Source organism: Panicum virgatum, chromosome 2K (assembly GCF_016808335.1).
Source record: "Panicum virgatum strain AP13 chromosome 2K, P.virgatum_v5, whole genome shotgun sequence".
In the NCBI taxonomy this organism is placed as follows: domain Eukaryota; kingdom Viridiplantae; phylum Streptophyta; class Magnoliopsida; order Poales; family Poaceae; genus Panicum; species Panicum virgatum.
The window spans coordinates 58,235,851-58,259,501 of record NC_053137.1 but is presented as its reverse complement, the minus strand read 5'-3'; the positions used below and the strand labels follow the sequence as shown (position 1 = coordinate 58,259,501).

At 46.3% G+C, this 23,651-nt stretch overlaps 1 protein-coding gene across 1 annotated transcript; it reads right to left on the bottom strand.

Annotated features, from left to right (window-relative positions):
* Positions 1-19,925: 19,925 nt before the first annotated feature.
* Positions 19,926-20,732, bottom strand: LOC120696181. Its single transcript, XM_039979317.1, has one exon. It carries the CDS (start codon positions 20,592-20,594, stop codon positions 20,232-20,234), a length of 363 nt encoding a protein of 120 aa, XP_039835251.1. The 5' UTR covers positions 20,595-20,732; the 3' UTR covers positions 19,926-20,231.
* Positions 20,733-23,651: the final 2,919 nt, after the last annotated feature.

Genomic DNA, 23,651 nt, shown 5'->3' with positions numbered 1-23,651 from the left:
AAGTTCTTGATATTTGTGAGCCAACTCCCTATGCTCTTGTTTAAGCATTTTGTGGCTCTCTTCAACTTGCTTAGCAAGTACAAGTGACTCATTGTGCTTTTTGAGCATGTCATTGTACTTGCCAAGCAAGTCGGAGTGGGCAAGCTCTAACTTGGCATGAGTGCTCTCAAGAATTTTGACTTTGCCCTTTTCCTTCTTGATGACGGATGTATACTCATTAATGAGGTTAGTGAATTCATAAGGATCAAGCTCTTCATCACTATCATCTTCACTATCCACCTCACATACCTTGGTGTTACCTTTTGCCATTAGGCACATAGGAGGCGGAGGTAGTGGTGGTTCTTCATTGGTGAGGGCGATGGTGACGATGTCTTCTTCATCACTTGAATCTTCGCTTGATGAGACATCGGTCACCCATTCTTGTTTTTCCACCAAGAAGCTTCTCTTGGTGTGCCCTTTCTTCTTTGGGAAGAGCTTGGTTTTCTTGTCATGACTCTTCTTCTTTCCAAGCTTCTTGTTCTTCTTCTTCTTCTCATCTTCTTCATCATCGCTTGAATCATGGCGATGTTTGCCTTTGTTGTCCTTCTTTCTTTTGTCCGGCTTGGGGCAATCGGGAGAGATGTGTCCTTTTTCTCCACAATTATAGCAAGTTTTGTACTTGACATCTTCCTTATACCGGAACATCCTTCTTTTGGGGTTAAAGTTGTAACCCTTCTTGTTTATCTTATCGCTCAAGCGTGTGAACTTTCTCATCATGAGAGCAAGTTCCCCATTGTCACAGGATGGTCCAAATAATACCGATCAAGTGCACTATTAACCATTTAACTTAATCCTCCGCTACTGCACTTCACCAGTACACTCAGACCGCCTGCTGTAACCAGGATCGGTTGCACCGGAACTCTCGCCAAAAGACGAGCACAGATGATTACCAGCGATAAAAGCAGTTTAAAGACATTTACAAACCGAGTTTAACAGAAGCACCAACTTAAACTACAACAAGTGTTTACAAGTCAGTTTTACAATTCAAAACTCAGAGTTCAAACGCAGCGGAAAACAATTTAGAGTTGAAAACAAGCTTTAAAACAATACGATAGATAACGTCGACGACAGAAGACGAACTTCACATCTTGCCCACTGATGTGAGGCTCACCTGCCTTCACTTCACGGAGAAGACGGGACCCACTCGACCGTCCAACCTGGAGGAAGAGGCTGACCACTCCAGGACACACTAACTTCCTCGAAGACTTCCGGAATACAACCTGCTCAAAAGATATGGCAACAACAAGCCTGAGTATTCTAATACTCAGCAAGACTTACCCGACCATGGGTATACTTAGCCCATTAACTAGACATGAAAGGCTTTTTGGCTCTGGAGTTATTTTGCTGAAAAGCAGCTAGCACTGAATCCTTATTTTCAATATTTTAGCGCCAATTGAGTTGACCCCTATAACTTAGGTTTGCCTAGTACTCTAGAGCATACATGGTTGATCACATTATCTTTTCAGAGCACCACAGCCAACATTCTCAGTTCAACTCATTCCACTTCTTTACTACGATGTGACAGAGAGATCAAGGTTCTCATATCCGCGAGTCACGGCGAATCGATTCGATTTAACCTTGCAAGGTGGACCTAACCAACACGGCACGTATATGCCCCGTCGGGCTATACACACCAACCCTTCACATATGCACACCGAATAGGCGAACTGCCCTGCGACCCGGGACTGCTAGCCCCACCGATACCAACGAAGGGTCAGCCATGAGTTTGGATACTAGCTCCACTGGTGAAGACAGTATCAAGTCCGCCTACCGGGGCACATATGGTACTGAGCTTACCGGTTTCGACTACCTCCTACTCCCGGCATGCGGTTAGTACTGTTCAATCCTCGATCAATAGTGCCAACAACGGTACGGTCCTCAATCGACACAGGCGGAGGCTTACTTTCCATAACTTCCATATCCATAACCAATCCATCTCCGTCCGGTCTCCATTTTTCCTTTCTTTTTCTCAAATATTCCTTCTCCAACAACTTTTCCAAAAGCAACAAGACCTATCTCTCGCGAGTGACAGGAATCACTCGACTTTTACCGAATTTACTTAAGCATAGCAGTACTAGCGATACCTGAACTAGTAGAGACACTGGGTAGCCAAGATTATGCATCTATGGTTCCAATCAATTCCTTGAACGTAAATGCACAATACTTGAATAGAACATGGAGTAATTAAAAATAAGGGTTATGCACCGGGGCTTGCCTTGCCAGCCAGCGGAGTTAGCGACTTCTGGATCTGGCTCGACGGCTGCTTCGGCGTGCGGTTCCCCTGCTTGCGGCTCCTGGATCGGCTCAGTGATCAACTCGTAGACGGCTTCACTTGCGACGTCTACACGTAAGGAAAGATGCCATGCAAGACTTAAAATGGTGCAAAGAAAAGATACAAGTGCTCAAGATGAAATGACAACACCGAAAGAAAGATTATTTGGCAGCGTAAAAAGGTCAACTGCGGCTAGGAGCGAAACACATGCAAGAACTCAACTTGCCGGCATGACTAAATCACAAAACTTAACTAATAAGAAAAGACATTGATAACACATGCAGGAAAAAAAAATTTTATTAACAATTATTGAGAAAAGAAACATTTACTTTGCTACTAGCAACAATAAATTGAGAAAAAAAAAATGAATTTGCAACACACGCAAAGCTTTCACCCATGGAAAATTTTCATAATTTTCAAAGCAATAGAACAACCAGTAATAAATAAACTAGGTTAAACACAAACTAAAATTTTAGCAGGGGCAAAAGTGACATTTCCCAAGCACAAGTATTTTTCTTCTGAAGATCCTGATTTTAGAAACCTAACAAAATTTGGTTTGTGTTTTTAGGATTTTTCCTTGATTTATTATGCAATTACAAAGCTCAACCGAAATCAACAAAAGAAATAAAACTACCCCCAAATTCTCCTGACCCGCGGGCCCCACATGACAGGAAGAGAGAGGGGGCAGCTCCTCTGTTTTTGCCCCGTCCGCTCACGCCAGCGGCGCAGCGCGCCTGCACGGCACGGCGGCCATGGGGCCGGCCGGCCAGCAGGGCCGCGCGGGCGGCTCATGCGCAAGGGGGGGGGGGCGTGCGCCTGCGGCCGAGCAGGGGCTCGCGCGGGGCAGCGCACAGGGGCGCGCGCTGCTAGGGCGGCGGCGCAGCGTGGGCGGCGGCATGGCGTGGGCGGCGGCGCTCCGGCCGTGATGGAGCAAGGCGGCTGCGGGGCTAGGCGGTGCGAGGTTCAGGGCAGCTGTGCGGGACCGGGGCGTGCGGCAGCGGCTTGCGGGAGCTCGCGCAGGGGGGTCCGCGGCGTGCGCGCGCGGCGGCGCACGGCGCACACGGCGGCGCGGCGGCGCACCGGCGCCAGCGGCCGCGAAAACCGAGGGGAAAAGGTCGGGGAGGAGGATTAGGGCGTGGTGGAGCTCACTGGGCACCCAAATCGGGCGGAGGTGGTCCGGAGGACGAAGATCGACGGCGAGGCGGAGCTCCGGGCGGAGGGGCAATGGCGGACGGCGGCGGGGACGCCTGATTCGGCCGGGAAACGACGAAATCGGACTCGTGGATGGATGGAGAAGGTGGAGGGCGAGGTTACTCGGCTTGGGGTGCGAGCAATCGAAGCGGAGCGGCGAGGGTGGTCGGCACGACGGCCGGCGGCGGTCGCTGCTCGCTCGAGCTCGGGCTCGGCTTGACGAGGTCGCGAGGAAGGAGAAGAGATGAGGACGAGAAGGCTCCCAAGCTCGCGAGCGGATAAGGGCGACGCAGCGCGGATGGCGAGGATCGCCGGCGCGTGCGACGCGTGGAGTCGCCGGCGGTCGTCGCGGTATGGGCGCCGACACAGTGACGAATAGGGAATCAACAGTGGAGTTTCAACAAATTTTGACCCAACTTTGATCAGCCGAAACTCAATTTTTCAAATGGGAACATGAACTTTGGCCAAAATAAAAGTTGTAGAGGAATAAAAGATCTACAACTTTGCTTTTGGGCGAAAATTGATTTGAAGCTCGGATCAAGGACAAAAACAAGATCGAACGCGGCTAACTCGAAAGTTACTCTGGAAACTTGATTAGCGCTAATGACGGCGATTAACCCTGATTAGCGACTAACCTCACGATTAGCACCAAAAGATTAACACCGGGTGTTACAGCCTTCCCCCCTTAAAGGAATCTCGTCCCGAGATTCACACACGAGGGAACGTACAAGGTGAGATAGTTCAAGTGAGAAATACCTTGATGAGCGTTTAAGAAGTCCGGATATTTAGATCTCAGAAATTCCTCTTTCTCCCAAGTAGCTTCATCTTCGGAGTGATTACTCCATTGAACTTTGTAGAATCGGTTGGTTGTGCGACGAGTAACTCGATCCTTGCGATCAAGTATTTTGATTGGACGCTCAGGATAAGTGAGATCAGATTCTAATTGAATTGAGTCACTGTCAATAGCTTCAGTTGGAATTCTCAAACACTTCTTCAGTTGTGACACATGGAAAATGTTATGAATTGCCGAAATTTTTGCTGGAAGATCCAACCGATAAGCTACAGGACCACATCTTTCTACAATTGGGTATGGGCCAATGTAGCGAGGAGCTAGCTTTCCTTTTATCCCAAATCTTTGCACGCCTTTCCAAGGTGATACTTTTAAATAGACATGGTCACCGACTTCAAAAACAAGTGGGTCACGCCGTTTATCCGCATAACTCTTGTAACGGGACTGCGCAATCTTCAAGTTTTCTTGAATCAGATGAACTTGTTCTTCGGCTTCTTTAACCATGTCAGGTCCAAAAATAGTCCTCTCTCCAACTTCGGACCAATTCAGTGGAGTACGGCATCGACGACCGTATAAAGCTTCGAATGGTGCCATTTTAATGCTTTCTTGATAGCTATTGTTATAAGAAAATTCAGCTAATGCCAAGCATTCATCCCATTTCTGCGGGTAGGCTAAAACACACGCACGAAGCATATCTTCTAAAATCTGATTAATTCTCTCTGTTTGGCCATCTGTTTGAGGGTGATAGGCTGAGCTGCGGATCAGTCGAGTTCCTAAACAAGTATGCAATTGTTCCCAGAAGCGAGCAACAAACTGGGTCCCTCGATCTGATATGATAGTCTTGGGCACTCCATGTAAACATAGGATGCGATCCATATACAACTCGGCATACTTCTTTGCTCGATAGATTGTTCTAACTGGAAGAAAATGTGCGGATTTGGTCAGGCGGTCTACAATGACCCAGATCGAATCATAACCCTTTTGAGTTCGGGGTAAACCGACAATAAAGTCCATGCTGATGTCTTCCCATTTCCATTCAGGAATACTCAAAGGTTGCAACATTCCAGCTGGTCTAAGATGACTAGCTTTGACCCTACGACAGATGTCACATTCTGACACATACTTGGTAATCTCTCTTTTCATCCGAGTCCACCAAAACTGTTGTTTGAGGTCTTGATACATCTTGTTGCTACCAGGATGAATTGATAGTCGAGAGGTATGAGCTTCATCAAGAATTTGCTTTCTGAGTGCAAAATCCTTAGGCACCACTAATCGGTTCTTAAACCATAACACATTCTCACTATCTTGGTGAAAACAACTTACTTTCGAATCTCCTTCTGATAATCTCCTCTGAATTTCCTTTATTCCTTTATCTTTCTTTTGTGCTGTGATGATTAGATCACGAAGAGTAGGAGTGAGTTCTAGATGAGCCAATGTGCCATGTGGTACAATGCTCAGGTTTAGCTTTTCCATTTCAAAGCAAAGGGACTCGCTCAATGGTATAGCTGAGATGCAATGACAGTGAGCTTTGCGACTTAGCGCATCTGCAACTACATTTGCTTTACCAGGATGATAATGCACTTCAAGTTCATAATCCTTGATTAGTTCCAACCATCGCCTTTGGCGCATGTTCAAATCAGGTTGAGTAAAAAGATACTTAAGGCTCTTGTGGTCAGTGTAGATGCGACAAGAACTACCCAAGAGATAATGCCTCCATATCTTCAGAGCATGAACTACAGCAGCTAATTCCAAATCATGAGTTGGGTAATTTTCCTCGTGGCGTTTGAGTGACCTAGACGCATATGCAATCACTCGGTTCTCCTGCATCAAGACACAACCAATACCAGTACCAGCAGCATCACAGTATATGTCAAATGGTTTTGATGTATCGGGTTGAGCCAGGATAGGTGCAGAAGTTAAAAGCTTTTTCAGAGTATGGAAAGCCTCTTCACATTTGTCATTCCAATGAAACTTGACACCTTTCTTGAGTAGCTCGGTCATAGGCTTAGCGATTTTTGAAAACTCTGGGATGAATCGACGATAATACCCAGCTAATCCTAGAAAGCTGCGGATTTCCTTAACTGATGTTGGAGCCTCCCAATCCAATACATCTTGAACTTTTCCTGGATCAACTGAAATACCCTCTGCAGATATGACATGGCCTAAGAAAGGAACTTCTTTAAGCCAAAACTCACATTTGCTGAATTTTGCATACAACTTGTGCTCTCGTAGACGTTGAAGAACAATGTGAAGGTGCTTGGCGTGCTCTTCTTCATTCTTGGAGTAGATCAAGATGTCATCAATGAATACCACAATAAACTTGTCCAACTCAGGCATGAAGACCGAATTCATAAGATACATGAAGTATGCCGGGGCATTAGTCAATCCAAAAGACATGACTAGATACTCAAATAAACCATAGCGAGTGGAGAAAGCAGTCTTTGGAATGTCCTGAGGTCTGATCTTTATTTGATGATAACCGGATCGAAGATCTATCTTAGAGAATACCTTAGCTCCGGCTAACTGATCAAAGAGAATGTCAATGCGAGGCAATGGGTATTTATTCTTGATGGTAACCGCATTTAGAGGCCGGTAATCAACACATAACCTCAAACTTTGGTCTTTCTTTTTCACAAATAAAGCTGGGCATCCCCATGGTGAGGAGCTCGGACGAATGAAACCCTTATTCAGTAGGTCTTGCAATTGTACCTTCAGTTCTGCCAATTCATTTGGTGGCATCCGATATGGCCTTCTAGAGATAGGTGCGGTACCCGGTTGGAGTTCAATAACAAACTCAACGTCCCGATCAGGTGGCAGTCCAGGTAAATCCTCTGGAAAGACATCTGAATAATCGCACACTACAGGTATCTCCTCTAAGCTTTTACCCTCCACTTTATTTATGATTGTATTGTGTGCCTTGAACTTGGTCAAAAATAACACCGTAGAACCATGTGCACTTGAATTGATATGAACAGCATGTGCCTGAGTATCCAACACAACTCCATGCGCCTTCATCCAATTCATACCCAATATGATATCAATCCCTTGATGTGGGAGAATGATAAAATTGGTCGGAAAGATTCTCCCAGCCAAGTTGATTGGTACCATTCTTGCCATTTGGTTTGTGATAATTTGACCACCTGGGGATTGAATTTTATATGAAGTGTTCATGCAATCAATTTTCAATCCGAGCCTATCTGCACAAGCCTTACTAAGAAATGTATGCGAAGCACCAGAGTCGAATAGAACCCTAATTGGATGATCATTGAGGGAAAATATATCCGCCATCACGTTTTCCCCTTCTGGTACGTCCTCACAAGTGGTGTAACTCACACAACCATCCTTAATATACGACATCTTCTTTTTCTTATTTGTATTGCTAGAGCCTTTTCTCGGCTTGGGTGGAGTATAACAGATATTTTCTGAGTGATGGCCACTCTCGGCTAGGTGATGCTTGCACGGGTCAGGGTGGGAGCGAAAAACATGCTGCAATACTGGTTTCTTTTGCTCCAACTGTGAAGGAGCCACATGTTCAGGCATCCCCTGTTGTAGTTGATATTGAGTTTGGGAAAAGCTAGTGGATCCCAAGCGTAGGCATTGCACCACATTCCCAGGAGACCCAATAGGTGATTTCTTCCTCTTTTTCGCCTTTTCATGCTTCAGCATCGCATCTTCTTGGAGGATAGCTTTACTGACCAAGTCACTGTAGCTGGTAAATGTTCTCACTGCTAAACGCATGAGTAACTCAGTATTTAACCCTTTCTGGAAACAATCTTGCTTCTTTTCATCGGTATCTACATGATGTGCAGCATATTGCGCAAGATGATTGAAAATATTAGCATATTCCATCACTGATTTGTTGTCTTGTTTTAGATTTAGAAACTCCGCCACTCTCACCTTTATGAAACCTTCTGGAATATAATGTGCCCTAAAAATCTCTCTAAATTCTGACCAGGGAATCTGTCTCTCTGTTGGTTGCATAGCTGAATGACTAGCCCACCATATCTTTGCCGGGCCTCTCAGCTGTTGCGCTGCAAAGGCAGTCTTGTCCACTTCTGTGCAATTAAGAATGCCAAACTTGTCCTCCATGGTGCGAATCCAAGCATCTGCCTCAAAAGGATCTTCGGCCTTGTGGAATAGAGGTGGTTGGGTGGCAAGAAAACCGACGTAGTCAGTTTCTGCTGGTGGTGCTTGTCGGCCTCTGCCAGCATTGCTTTGCACCAGTTGCCTCAATAATTCAGTCTGCTCATTGCGGTCGGCAATAAGAGCCGCAATAGCCTGAGTCAAGGAGGGAGACGGTGGTGGCTGTGCTCCTTGACCCTCATTTCCACGGTTAGCAGTGTTGTTATTGCCCATCTGCAAAAGCACCATCCCTTGGTTAGCCATTCCGCTATCGGGACTAATCCATGCAAATAAAGAATGTGCATAATTAATATGAACACACAGCATGAATCGTTCCCTTCGAGATATGGTTCACCAAGAGAACAAAATGGTTTGCTTCAGTTGAAACCGCATCTAATCGAGTTGAACAGCAGGTTGGTAACTCGTCTAGCTGTAACGTTGCACAACTATTAACTACGAAGCGACCAACCAACTCGAGAATGCAAGATGCATGCACGTTCTATCGTTCTCACCCAAACAATTACCAATTATGGTATACGAAGTCGACTAATGGCACAATTACGTACTCTCCCTATATATACTAGTCGTTCCTACGATCAAGGATTCATAACGTGCTTACGTAGTTAGTGTTCCTGCAAACAAACCAAGACAACAAGAGATAGGTATAAATATCCATTTCTGGACCCTTCGTGCCAGCACACACGAACGGCCCCCATGTGTCCTACGCCACACGGGTAACGCATATGCAGTTTCCCACATATTCACACATACATTACCATCCACTATAGAGATGGCACCCAAACGTTCGACGCTGAATGGGCAGCGCTGCATACATTACCGAAGCAACGTATTCACTTCCCGTACAAGTCGCCTTACGGGACACCCAAGGGTACACGTGTCCCAAGGTACACGGTTATGACCAACTGCATAACGAGTCTTCGCCTCGTAACATTGCCTTACGAGATGGCCGTGATCACAATCACACGGTAAGAAATCCGCACTCCATATCAGGCGGCAGATAGCGACAGGCTCGTTTGAATTGAGCCTTATCACCTCCTCGTATGCTCAACATACGGGACCCGCGCACGTATGAAACACGTGGGCTATTCTAAGGACTATCAGAATACTCACCTTGCTTACCTCAGCGTAGGTGCGTCGTTACAGAATAGTAGTTGTGCATAAAAGTAAGGTTTAACGAGAAGTAAATGCTGGAAGTGCTGGAATAAAATAGATACTTAGATGCCACCTAACTTATAGAACATAATTAGGGCATACGAACTATCTACTCTATTCCTTAGCGCATCAAGCGTCAACTTTTCGAAAACCCGAAATTTTGCAAAACCAAGTTTACTTAACGTAGTTAAGTACACCAGTAATCACCCCCCAGTGCAATTAGCTCTGATGCCAGCTGTCACAGGACGGTCCAAATAATACCGATCAAGTGCACTATTAACCATTTAACTTAATCCTCCGCTACTGCACTTCACCAGTACACTTAGACCGCCTGCTGTAACCAGGATCGGTTGCACCGGAACTCTCGCCAAAAGACGAGCACAGATGATTACCAGCGATAAAAGCAGTTTAAAGACATTTACAAACCGAGTTTAACAGAAGCACCAACTTAAACTACAACAAGTGTTTACAAGTCAGTTTTACAATTCAAAACTCAGAGTTCAAACGCAGCGGAAAACAATTTAGAGTTGAAAACAAGCTTTAAAACAATACGATAGATAACGTCGACGACAGAAGACGAACTTCACATCTTGCCCACTGATGTGAGGCTCACCTGCCTTCACTTCACGGAGAAGACGGGACCCACTCGACCGTCCAACCTGGAGGAAGAGGCTGACCACTCCAGGACACACTAACTTCCTCGAAGACTTCCGGAATACAACCTGCTCAAAAGATATGGCAACAACAAGCCTGAGTATTCTAATACTCAGCAAGACTTACCCGACCATGGGTATACTTAGCCCATTAACTAGACATGAAAGGCTTTTTGGCTCTGGAGTTATTTTGCTGAAAAGCAGCTAGCACTGAATCCTTATTTTCAATATTTTAGCGCCAATTGAGTTGACCCCTATAACTTAGGTTTGCCTAGTACTCTAGAGCATACATGGTTGATCACATTATCTTTTCAGAGCACCACAGCCAACATTCTCAGTTCAACTCATTCCACTTCTTTACTACGATGTGACAGAGAGATCAAGGTTCTCATATCCGCGAGTCACGGCGAATCGATTCGATTTAACCTTGCAAGGTGGACCTAACCAACACGGCACGTATATGCCCCGTCGGGCTATACACACCAACCCTTCACATATGCACACCGAATAGGCGAACTGCCCTGCGACCCGGGACTGCTAGCCCCACCGATACCAACGAAGGGTCAGCCATGAGTTTGGATACTAGCTCCACTGGTGAAGACAGTATCAAGTCCGCCTACCGGGGCACATATGGTACTGAGCTTACCGGTTTCGACTACCTCCTACTCCCGGCATGCGGTTAGTACTGTTCAATCCTCGATCAATAGTGCCAACAACGGTACGGTCCTCAATCGACACAGGCGGAGGCTTACTTTCCATAACTTCCATATCCATAACCAATCCATCTCCGTCCGGTCTCCATTTTTCCTTTCTTTTTCTCAAATATTCCTTCTCCAACAACTTTTCCAAAAGCAACAAGACCTATCTCTCGCGAGTGACAGGAATCACTCGACTTTTACCGAATTTACTTAAGCATAGCAGTACTAGCGATACCTGAACTAGTAGAGACACTGGGTAGCCAAGATTATGCATCTATGGTTCCAATCAATTCCTTGAACGTAAATGCACAATACTTGAATAGAACATGGAGTAATTAAAAATAAGGGTTATGCACCGGGGCTTGCCTTGCCAGCCAGCGGAGTTAGCGACTTCTGGATCTGGCTCGACGGCTGCTTCGGCGTGCGGTTCCCCTGCTTGCGGCTCCTGGATCGGCTCAGTGATCAACTCGTAGACGGCTTCACTTGCGACGTCTACACGTAAGGAAAGATGCCATGCAAGACTTAAAATGGTGCAAAGAAAAGATACAAGTGCTCAAGATGAAATGACAACACCGAAAGAAAGATTATTTGGCAGCGTAAAAAGGTCAACTGCGGCTAGGAGCGAAACACATGCAAGAACTCAACTTGCCGGCATGACTAAATCACAAAACTTAACTAATAAGAAAAGACATTGATAACACATGCAGGAAAAAAAAATTTTATTAACAATTATTGAGAAAAGAAACATTTACTTTGCTACTAGCAACAATAAATTGAGAAAAAAAATGAATTTGCAACACACGCAAAGCTTTCACCCATGGAAAATTTTCATAATTTTCAAAGCAATAGAACAACCAGTAATAAATAAACTAGGTTAAACACAAACTAAAATTTTAGCAGGGGCAAAAGTGACATTTCCCAAGCACAAGTATTTTTCTTCTGAAGATCCTGATTTTAGAAACCTAACAAAATTTGGTTTGTGTTTTTAGGATTTTTCCTTGATTTATTATGCAATTACAAAGCTCAACCGAAATCAACAAAAGAAATAAAACTACCCCCAAATTCTCCTGACCCGCGGGCCCCACATGACAGGAAGAGAGAGGGGGCAGCTCCTCTGTTTTTGCCCCGTCCGCTCACGCCGGCGGCGCGGCGCGCCTGCACGGCACGGCGGCCATGGGGCCGGCCGGCCAGCAGGGCCGCGCGGGCGGCTCATGCGCAAGGGGGGGGGGCGTGCGCCTGCGGCCGAGCAGGGGCTCGCGCGGGGCAGCGCACAGGGGCGCGCGCTGCTAGGGCGGCGGCGCAGCGTGGGCGGCGGCATGGCGTGGGCGGCGGCGCTCCGGCCGTGATGGAGCAAGGCGGCTGCGGGGCTAGGCGGTGCGAGGTTCAGGGCAGCTGTGCGGGACCGGGGCGTGCGGCAGCGGCTTGCGGGAGCTCGCGCAGGGGGGTCCGCGGCGTGCGCGCGCGGCGGCGCACGGCGCACACGGCGGCGCGGCGGCGCACCGGCGCCAGTGGCCGCGAAAACCGAGGGGAAAAGGTCGGGGAGGAGGATTAGGGCGTGGTGGAGCTCACTGGGCACCCAAATCGGGCGGAGGTGGTCCGGAGGACGAAGATCGACGGCGAGGCGGAGCTCCGGGCGGAGGGGCAATGGCGGACGGCGGCGGGGACGCCTGATTCGGCCGGGAAACGACGAAATCGGACTCGTGGATGGATGGAGAAGGTGGAGGGCGAGGTTACTCGGCTTGGGGTGCGAGCAATCGAAGCGGAGCGGCGAGGGTGGTCGGCACGACGGCCGGCGGCGGTCGCTGCTCGCTCGAGCTCGGGCTCGGCTTGACGAGGTCGCGAGGAAGGAGAAGAGATGAGGACGATAAGGCTCCCAAGCTCGCGAGCGGATAAGGGCGATGCAGCGCGGATGGCGAGGATCGCCGGCGCGTGCGACGCGTGGAGTCGCCGGCGGTCGTCGCGGTATGGGCGCCGACACAGTGACGAATAGGGAATCAACAGTGGAGTTTCAACAAATTTTGACCCAACTTTGATCAGCCGAAACTCAATTTTTCAAATGGGAACATGAACTTTGGCCAAAATAAAAGTTGTAGAGGAATAAAAGATCTACAACTTTGCTTTTGGGCGAAAATTGATTTGAAGCTCGGATCAAGGACAAAAACAAGATCGAACGCGGCTAACTCGAAAGTTACTCTGGAAACTTGATTAGCGCTAATGACGGCGATTAACCCTGATTAGCGACTAACCTCACGATTAGCACCAAAAGATTAACACCGGGTGTTACACCCATCTTCTTCATTATCGGATGAGCTTTCATGATGATCTTCTTCATTGCTTGAGCTAGATTCTTGCTTGACCATCTTGAGGTTGCGGTGCTTGTTGGCCTTGGTTTTGAGAGCAATTGATTTGCTTGTTGTTGGCTCTTCGGTCATACCAAGGATACTCATTTCATGAGCGCGAATTTCGCCCACAAGCTCTCCCACTTCTATTGTATCAAGATTCTCCTTTTGAAGCATAGCATTGATAATGTTGTACTTGGGCTTCGGAAGGAGCATGAGAATCTTGCGGTTGATGGAGCCACTGTCAATTTTGGAAACTTCAAGAGCATTAATGTCCTTGACAATGACATTCAAGCGAGAGTACATATCATTGCAATTTTCATGAGCTAGCATTTTAAAGGAATCATACTTAGCTCTAAACAAGTGATATTTTTGCTCACGAACTTTAGTGGAGCCTTCATGAATTTCAATGAGTTCCTTCCAAATATCACTTGCTAAGTCCATGCCCTACCAATTGTAAAGATCGATGGACCAAGAGGGGGGTGAATTGGGCCTTTTTCAATTTCTAAAACAAGGTAATGCAACCTTAACCTATGCAATACTAGTAGGGCACCAATTCACCAACCGGATAACTAAGCTACCTACATAAGCTAAGAGAGATAAAAACAAAGTAAAGCCTAGCAAGGTAGAGCTAAGTTATGATCTCTAAGTCAAGCACATGAGTAAATTGCATGAAAGAAAATGCTTGAATAAAGAGAGTGGACAAGAGACGACCGGATTTTTTTCGTGGTGTCGATGTGTTGGCACACACCCCTAGTCCACGTTGTGACACTCACTAAGAGTCTTGTCACCTCCCATGTCACCGAGACTTGGGCGCTCACTAAGAGTCTCCGTTCACCATCCCGGCGTGGTGGAGCTCAAGCCACGTACAATCTTCTTCTCCGGGCTCCCACAATCCTTGGCAAGCTCCGCGAGAAACACCCCGATCACCAAGATCGCCTAGGTGATGCCAATCACCAAGAGTAACAAGCTAAGGCCTTCACTTGAGCAAGAACCGATCACCGAGAACGGATGCACACTAGCTTCTCTCTACTCAAGTCCTTAATCTTGCTTCTTGATTGATTGAAAACACAAGTATGTGAATGATGAAGCTCAATGTGGCTCTTGACTATAGTATGAGTGTATGGATGTTGCCTGGTGTCAAGAGTGGGCGAAATGACCCATTGTAGGGGTATATATAGGCAGCTCACACAAATAGAGCCGTTGGAGAAAAGCTGCCAGAAAACTGCGTAGCGCCGGTTAATCCGACGTCCCTCCAATAGTCATCATCGGTTTAACTGGTGAATGTAAACTGCCACTTCTGAAAACTAGCCGTTACCACTTGGGCAGATTAACCGACGTATCATCGGTTTAACCGGTGAGTGTAGTTGTCCACTGATCAACTGAAAAAAAAAACCAAGTCTCTGGACAACTGCACCGACGTTAACTCAAACCTATCGTCGGTTTAACCGGTGAGTACAACTTTTGAATTCCTCTGAAAACCATCTCACTGGTCAATTGCACCGACGTCTTGATTTAAACAGCGTCGGTTTAACCGGTGTATAGAACTTGAAATACCCTTGAAAAACCAACTCTGGACTAATGCACCGACGTTAATTTCAAACACGTCGGTTTAACCGGTGTATTGAATTTGTCCAGACTCTGCTGACTTCGTTTAACCGACGTATAGAGAATTGAGAGCGTCGGTTAAACCGGTGTATAGACTTTTTCTGATTTTGTTTTTTCTGATTTGAGTCTTGAATGAAATCCAAATATTCTTGAGATATAGTTTGAGAACCACTTATTTGAACTTCTAGAAACCTGAGTGACCATAGTGTGCATCCATTTTCAAATGATCATGTCCATGCTCAAGTTACTTAGCCTTAACCCCTCTTAATAGTGCGATCACTACAAAACTATAAAACCTATACTAACCTAAGTGTCCTTCTCAACCTTATGACACTTAGGACTAGAAAGATCCTTAGTCTTGACATAAAATTGAGTTGAATACCGAGATCGCCTTTTTGAATAATGAAATGAGGGGCCTCTTTTGACATATGACCAAATGAGCGATAATGATCTATTAAGCTGCACAAACTCATTAGTCACAATAATGGTTGTCATTAATCACCAAAACATACCTTGAGGGCCTAGATGCTTACACCATTTATCCTTGTCAACCATCTCACCTTTCAGCTACTCCTTGGCCATGTCATTCATTTCCTTCTCCAAATCTGCAAGTTTTTCTTCAAAAACTTTTTCCGTGCGCACTGAACAAAGCAACTTTAGTTTCCCAATTAGTTTCTTCTTTTTCTGACGCCTCCACATGTTTGCTGCAAAGTGTCGCATGCACCACCTATGCACAAGAGGGGGAAATCCATCCATGTGCTCTTTAGCGCAGTTTAGGAGGCCATGGTGCCGGTCAGAAATCATACAAACTTGCCTGGAGAGACCCAAGACATACCGCCGCACCAGCTTCATGTACCAAGACCAGCTATCGTTGTTTTCTCCTTCGGTCAAAGCAAATGCTAACGGAACTAGTTGTCTCTCTGGATCCACCGCAACTGCCATCATTAGTGTCCCCTTGTATTTACCCGTCAAGAATGTGGCATCCACAAGGATCACAGGTCGGCAATGCTAGAATGATTTAGCACACTGGGGAAAGCACCAGAACACCCTGTGTAAAATGTGCTTGTACACTTCGTTGTGAGGAAGCATCATGTTTCCCGTGTGTATGAACCATCTAATCCCTGTATTGTATAGGGACATGCCCGTCAAGACTCTGGGCATCCTTGCATATGACTCTAGCCAATCTCCCCAGCAAAGAGCTATATCATGCTGTTTTGTACACCATGCTTTCGAGTATTTCACCCGGTAAGAACACATGCCGAAAATTGACTCCATAAGAGAAAGAACTGATGTGTCGCTGTCCTTCCGAACAATACCAAGAATGCGATGTGCTAGGTAACGTGCCGAACTTGCTTCGGTCTCGAGGATGCACATGTATGAGGCTGTATTACTCTGGTGATTTTCCACTAACCTGTGCCCCTAACAATCCGTGACCATACACCCCATAGGCATCATTGCTTGCATAGCACATCGTATCGTAAGCTCTTGTCCGAATGAACCACATTAAATGGACGATGATGACGCACTGCATAATCAGCCAAGAAAAACTGCAACTCTGGAAGTGAATTGAACTTCATGCCCTTGCGAATCTCTGGACTGTCACTATCAATTACAGACTCGCTTTCAAAGATATATGAGTCACAAATGGCTCTATGGATCCTACTAAGATCCTTAGCATTTGAAACCGCCGGGACTTCAACGTGGGCTAGCTTCATCATGCGCAACTCTTCAGTGGTATAACTAAATCGTGCCTCAGCATTATTAACAGCCTGACCCATTGCCCCATCCCTACACTCCTCATCACCCCTTATTTCCTCATCACTAGGGTTGGATCCGTCGCCATCATCATTTTCCTGCTCTGCTTGGGGCGCCCTAGTATTACCCTCCGGTTTTTCTTCCCCAGTGGCTTTATCATCATTCTCATCATCACTACTATCGTATTCATTGTCCTCTGAACCTAAAGAAACATCATCATCCTCTCCAGCACCCCTGTCATCCTCCTCCTCAAAGGTACCATTGTCGAAATGATCGCAAGCGACGACCATATCATAATCCGCAACAAATTCACTAGCACAAGTGAGATTTGGGACATCTTCTACAACAGTAGACTCTTGAGTTATATTCTCAATACGAAATGAAACTTCATCTACTATCCCAACTGGTTCTTGTGATCTAGATGTACGGGTTATTTCAACAACAATCTCCGAACAAACCACATTTGCACGCGCAACTATATCCTTTTACTTCCTCCAATGCATCTCCGATTCCAATGCATCTCCGATTCCAATGCCAGCATAACATAATGTGCTCTAGCTTTACCGCAGTCAAATCTGCCCCTCAGAATTATTTCATCAATGCCACAAGAATGCTTTGAAACAACTCGGTCTACCAAATCCTTAAACGATGGAGAACTATCGAAAAGTTCTACATCCTCTATCATATTCTCAAACTCTCCATTTTCCTTAACCATACCCCCGTGAAAGAACCGAACTAATTCGTCCATGTCTAGGTATATTCAGAGATCTAAAAATATGAGACAAAGTCACTATTAATTACAGCAGCAACAAGTACTCTATAATACTATGTGCCTAAATATATCGACAGAAATGTGCTCATTAATCTTATATATGAAAAATCTAAGCTCAACAAATATTTACAACCTACATCTGATAATGCTTAAGTTGCTAAAGAAAAATCTTAGCTCAACTCATTTCATTTGTGCCCAAATCTATGCAAGCACCACAAAATTTCCAAGCTACTTAGTGCTTACTACAAGTTTTACGAGCATTCACAAGATTAAAGAGGTTGCAGTGTGCAAACAAAATGAAGAACTACTACAATGTGCATATGGAAAAATTCATGAACAAGTAGTTAATATTGGCATCACAAAGATATTATTTTTCCCTCTACTCAATCCTACAAAACCTATTAATCGGTGCATGCACGTGCTACCTCACGTCCAAATCGCGAGTAGATAAACATCTACATGTCATCCAAACATCTAATCATGACTAACCTATCAACTACAACACTTTTCCTTAAATCAAAAACCTAACCCTAATCACCATGAACCACAAATATCTACTAATATGCATGGTTAAACGGCGAAATAATTAGGGGAATACCTTCAGGGGAGGTAGGGGAACGATTCCCCCCACTTTACCCCCTTCAAAACGCCGGATTTGGAGGGGATCAGAGGGGGGGGCGACGCCGGCGGCGGCCTCTCTGGAGGCGGAGCTGTCGGGATGAAGAGAGGGAAGAAAGGGGGGTGGGGGGGAGAAGGGGCTGGTGGGGGCCCATGATATTAGCCTTGTCGCGCCAGCCCGCACGGCGCGACAAGACTTGTCGTTCCACCGCATGTGGCGCGACAGACCCGAACACGTCAGCGCCCACGTGGCGCAGGTCCAGGTCGCAGCGCCAGCGTGGCACGCCTGTCGCACCACCCGTACTGGCGCGACAGAGGCTAATTGTCGCGCCAGTACGGATGGCGCGACCAAACGGGTTATGCCGTACAAATAAAACGGTAGCCGGGTTAAAATTAAAATATTATTAAAAAAAGGTTAAAAAAATTCGTCAATAACTCTGCGGAGTGTATTTTGCTGGTGTTAGATTTGTGGATCCATTGATCGAATCAAGGTTCCAGAAGCCTTAAATTCAGAAAAGCCAAAGGGCATTCAAATACTGGCAGCAGACTGGCGCCTTCTGCAGGAGTCGAAGTGCTTCCTAGAGGGGGGGGGGGGGGGGGGATGCGTTTTCTTTTGGTCCTGTAGATGCGAGGTCTTCTGTATCAGAAATGTTCTGCACCTGCTGTGGCGAGACTATCTGTCTCGCATGAAGCAGTATCAAATTAGCGCACAAATACAGTATCTAACGGACGATTGATTTGGAGGATCAGTGCACTTTGTGCAATAAAAATGGTTTATCTATCTGATTCACTTTGTTTACAGCTGCATCATATGAATTCTCTGAAAATGCCTTCGTTGTCTCAATTGTCAAGCGTTCAACTATTGTATACTTTATGTGAAAATGAATTTCTTTAAAACTATGTTTTAAAGAAATGGAGAACCATTAATTGACCTGCTTTAAAGTCAACACGTCCTGAGATTCAATCATCAGAAAAATTCAAGCCGTGCGTGGGTCAGAAGCTTAGTTGGAAAACAAAAGTAAACCTCATCTTAAATCTCTTGGGACATAATTTTATGCCCAATTTAATTCGTTAAACACATCTAAACAGTGCATGTTGATGCTCAACATATATGCTTTTGTCTTTTATTAAGTAGTACGACCTGGAGACGCGAATGAACCTGCTGGCAAGAACGCGACAGAATAATGTTTCGAAACGAAGAAAGGGAAAGAAATAGAGAAAAAGGAGAACTCAAACGAGATCACAAAAATAAAACGAAGAGGTCAAAAGGAACGAAAATCCATTCATACTCGGAAGTTAAGCTGCAGGAGACGAGCACGATGGAGTAATCAAACATGTCCAAATATGGGGAGCCGAGGAGAGGAGGTTCACCGGTCATCTCAACCAGACAACCACTCTCATCTCCAGCTTCCACACAACCCCAGCAGCTGGCCAGCTGCTGGGGCAGCCACGCCCCCCCCCCCCCCCCCCCCCCACTTGCTTTACAAAGTGCTACATGCCTAAGACAATATAAACAGAGGATAGGCACAGCATGACAGCAGGGGATTCTACTGCATGCCAACACTCCTACTTCGCCTTAGCTTCCTTCATCATCACTGGATTTGGCACTGTGTTTAGGTCTTTCTAGTTTCTAGCTAGAGAACTACACAAACAACACGAGGTTTCCGAATTGGTCATCACCTAGCTAGTTCGTTCATTTCATCATTTGGAAATTGGAACGCGAGAGTTTCTACGCTAACCGGAACGATTTCATCAAAATATCCTAGATAGATGCTCGTTCAAAAACAGAAAATATTGGATGGTTCCAAGAGAGCTGACATAAGTAGCAAACTGAATAATAATAATAATAATAATAATAATAATAATAATAATAATAATAATAAGTACACAATTGTGCGACCCCAGTGTCCAAAAAATCATACAGCAAGCAATGGAAGAGGCCCTCCTAGCTACTAGTTGCACAATCCACAAACACCACACAACTAAGCACAAGTTTAAATTTAATCCCTATGTATTGCCTATCTCGAGCTCATGTATTATTGATCGATCCAAACCTAAACAAATGTACACCCAATGAATACTATGCTACAGCAATACTATGACAGATTGATAGTATATTAAGCTAATATAGGAGTAGCAACAATGAGACATCATGCTGGGGTATCGTCGTAGATGTAGCAACGAGTAGCATGGATTCGATCTCACTCGGGTATGCTCTGCAGCGACGGCCGCCACTGCCCCTCCTCCCTGTGCCGGAAGTTGGAGCTGGTGCTCGCCACGATCAGCAGCTCCGAGACGACATCCCGGGCCGGCACGCCGTCGCCGCTTTCCTTGCCGTCCTCGACGCGCCGCAACAGCTCCTCCAGCTGCTTCCTCGTGATCCTGATCTTCACTTCTGTGGTCGCCGCCGGAGCGCTCTCGCCCTTGCGCGCCTCCTCCTCCTCCTCCTCCTCCTTCCTGCCGACCTCCTCCTCCACCCACACGGCGCTCGTCTTGGAATAATGCGCGGCGGCGCCACCGCCGCGGCAGCTACCGCGACGAGACCTCTCGAGGCAGTTCCCCATCTCCTCTGCCTGATCGCGGGAAGCAAGGTCCGGCCGCCGGAACGCCAAATCCTCGCGCGCGCGAACTCAGCAGAGAAATTCCGTTTCGTGCGCGGTCTGGGCAAAAAGAGATTATTGGTGCTTGGAAGATGCGATGGGAATGGCAAGATCGTTTGCGAGGGCGGCCGCGGTGGCGTAGTTATAGGCGCGGCGGACGGGGAGGGAGGGAAGAAGGAATCGGACGACGACGACGACGACGACGAGACACGTGGATGGCCGCGATCGGGTCGTGGATGACGGGCCCGTGGGCGGGCCGACCACGTCGCCGCGCTGGCGTGCGTCGGGTGTTTTGGGCGGGCCGGATCGGGGCTTCGGCGTTGGCGCAAGGTGTGAAACGGGAAAAAAAAGGGGGAATCGTGTTTAATTTGCCAAGCAGGGCCCACCCTGCCGTGTAAGCTGCAAACGTGGCTCCTGTTGGGGAGGAGTGTTTTTTTTAAAAAAAATTATTTACTACTACTGCTTAGTTTTGGGGTGAGTTTTACAACAGCACAGCACAGCAGTTAAATCGATGATCACATCTTAGGCTTCCAAGACGTCAACATTTTTTTTCTTATAAAAAAATATGCTTACATACACATGGGCCCAAATGGTTTGAGAAAATGATGCTCATGAGTCATGGAAAGTAAGCCAAAATTTTGCCAGTAACAAACAAACAATCCTGGTTAACAAGCTGGCTGTTCAGGTGTCAGTTAAATTACTGAAGCTGAATGATTAAAAATTGTAGCTCAAGATAAACTAGTTTGCGAAACACGGTCTCTTTTAGTTTTTTACCGAATTTTTTGGCATCTGACTAAGCAAATAAGCAGTGCCCAAATTTTGATAAGAGAACTTACAATGATCAAACCAAACACGACCATACCCCCAAAACGAAAAGCTTAATTTCCCCGTGCAGTTTTTTTTTTCCCTTGATGCCTCTCGGTGGAGTCTTGCATCAGTTGATGCCTTCCTGGGACCTGCTTTCGGAAGACACCAGTTGCCTTTGCAGGTTAGTTCATCAGACGGTTTGTAGGTTGTAGGTTGTACAGTTGCAGCTATGATCCCCGCTTACGCCACCTGACTTTCTAATGCTGATTAGGTCTTAGACCAGCTTATGTTATTGATGGTTGGCTTAAAAGAGTACCTCAGGTAGCTAGCTAGCTAGTGCAGTACAAACATGGCTTGCAGTCTTTGAATCTCACCTGATCATACACGTAGAGAGAAGAAATGCTAGTTCAATCACTTGAATGTCAGCCTCTGCCGCACAGTTCCCTCAATATTTCTTCACTCAAGAGTTAATCTAACCAGATGGGCAAGAGCAACATCTTACCAGTGAAATCACTTGAGTGCATTATTTTTAGCATACTCTATTTTTTTCCTTACAAAATCTGCGGATTTTCGGTTGTAATACATGTCTTCCCTAGTACGAAAAACCGCTAGTAATAATCACCGTGTTCGGCTGGTGGCTGGTGCCTCCAGCCCTACAGTATTTCTCTCGCACGTTCCTCCAGCACTAGCCTCCAGCCACCAGCCAGGTAACAGTGTTTTTCTCTCACAGCACTCCAGTTCCAGTCTCCAGCTCCAGCCTGCCGAACACAGTGAATCTGTTCTAGGCTTCTAGCGGTCGAGCTGTCACCATCTGAATCCTCTGAATGTCAACCTGATCATTAGGCTGAGACCCAATCATGATGGACATATCGTAACTGAAGAATGATCAGCAGTTAGCGTACGCTCACTTAGGCTCTGGCTCTGAGTAATACAGACTGTACACCGATACGCGGTACTGAACTGAAGTCCTCAATCACCTCTTTAGTCCGAGAATAATCATGACGCACGATGTCCCAACTTTCCAATCTACACCATCCCAACCTTCCTTTTTTTTCTTTCTAATCTCCGTTTCCTTTTTCAGATTATAAAAACACAGTGCAGGTCTCAGTTCTTAAACAACGATGGGATGGTGCCAATCAATGAATGCTAAAATGGTTCAGTTCAGACTTTGAGATCTGTGTCAGTTTATTAAGATGGACGCTTAGTTGCACTTGATATATGTATCGGATAAAACGTTATGTTCCAACCGCTAAGACCTGCGATCTAGGTCTACAATTTCCGGTTGGTTGGGAATATATGCCGGGTTGGTCCGGCCACCTGATTGATTGGCTTCGGGACCGCGCGCGCCCACATCGCCCGCCAGCCCGCCACCGGACGGGAGTTGGCCGATCGCGGTCGCCGCCGGCTGGCTGGCTGGATGGCTTGCTTCCCGTGGAGGCGGAGGCAACCCAACCGAGACCATTTGACTAGCGGCGCCTTTAGTGTCTGACGTTGTGATGATTCTACCGATCGATCAGTTTGTTTCTGCTGCTGAAGTTCAGCTGCTGTTGGGAGGGAGGACCGAGGAGCTGACACTGATGTGGGAACAGAAACGGAAACTGTGAAAGCTATAGCAAGCAAGCAACCTCCGTCGTTTCTGCTGCTTAACAATGTGTGCCCATCCTCTCCACGCAGAGGCTGGGACTTTGTTTCGAGATGAAAAATGATGCTAACCTTATCTTATACAGCATTAATAAAGCAAGGTTCCTCCGTCTTCAGCTTCTATGCATGGAACTAAAAAAATTCACGAGCTTGGAATTTCCTCTGGAGGCAATGAAAGAAATCAGAGGCGCGAGTGTGGGAGAAGCGCTGCCCCTAAACTCAGGGTGCTAGCGTATGCGTGTTAACTTAACGTGCAATGCACAGGAGAGTTACAATATATAGAGCTCTAGAGATTAGATCGGCCAAACTAATTTGCAAGAGATCTGTTACAACAAGACTACAACAACTGCAACTAAGTAAAGGCCGATCATATCTCTGAGAGTCCTAACAGATTACATTATCTAACACTCCCCCTCAATCTGACCTTTCTAGGTTGAGATTGTTCTTGAAAATTTCCATCTGCCGAACTGTGAGAGGTTTTGTAAACCCATCAGCCACTTGGTCCTTTGTAGAAATATATTCAATCTCAAGTAATCTTCTTGCTACTCTTTCACGCACAAAGTGATAATCAAC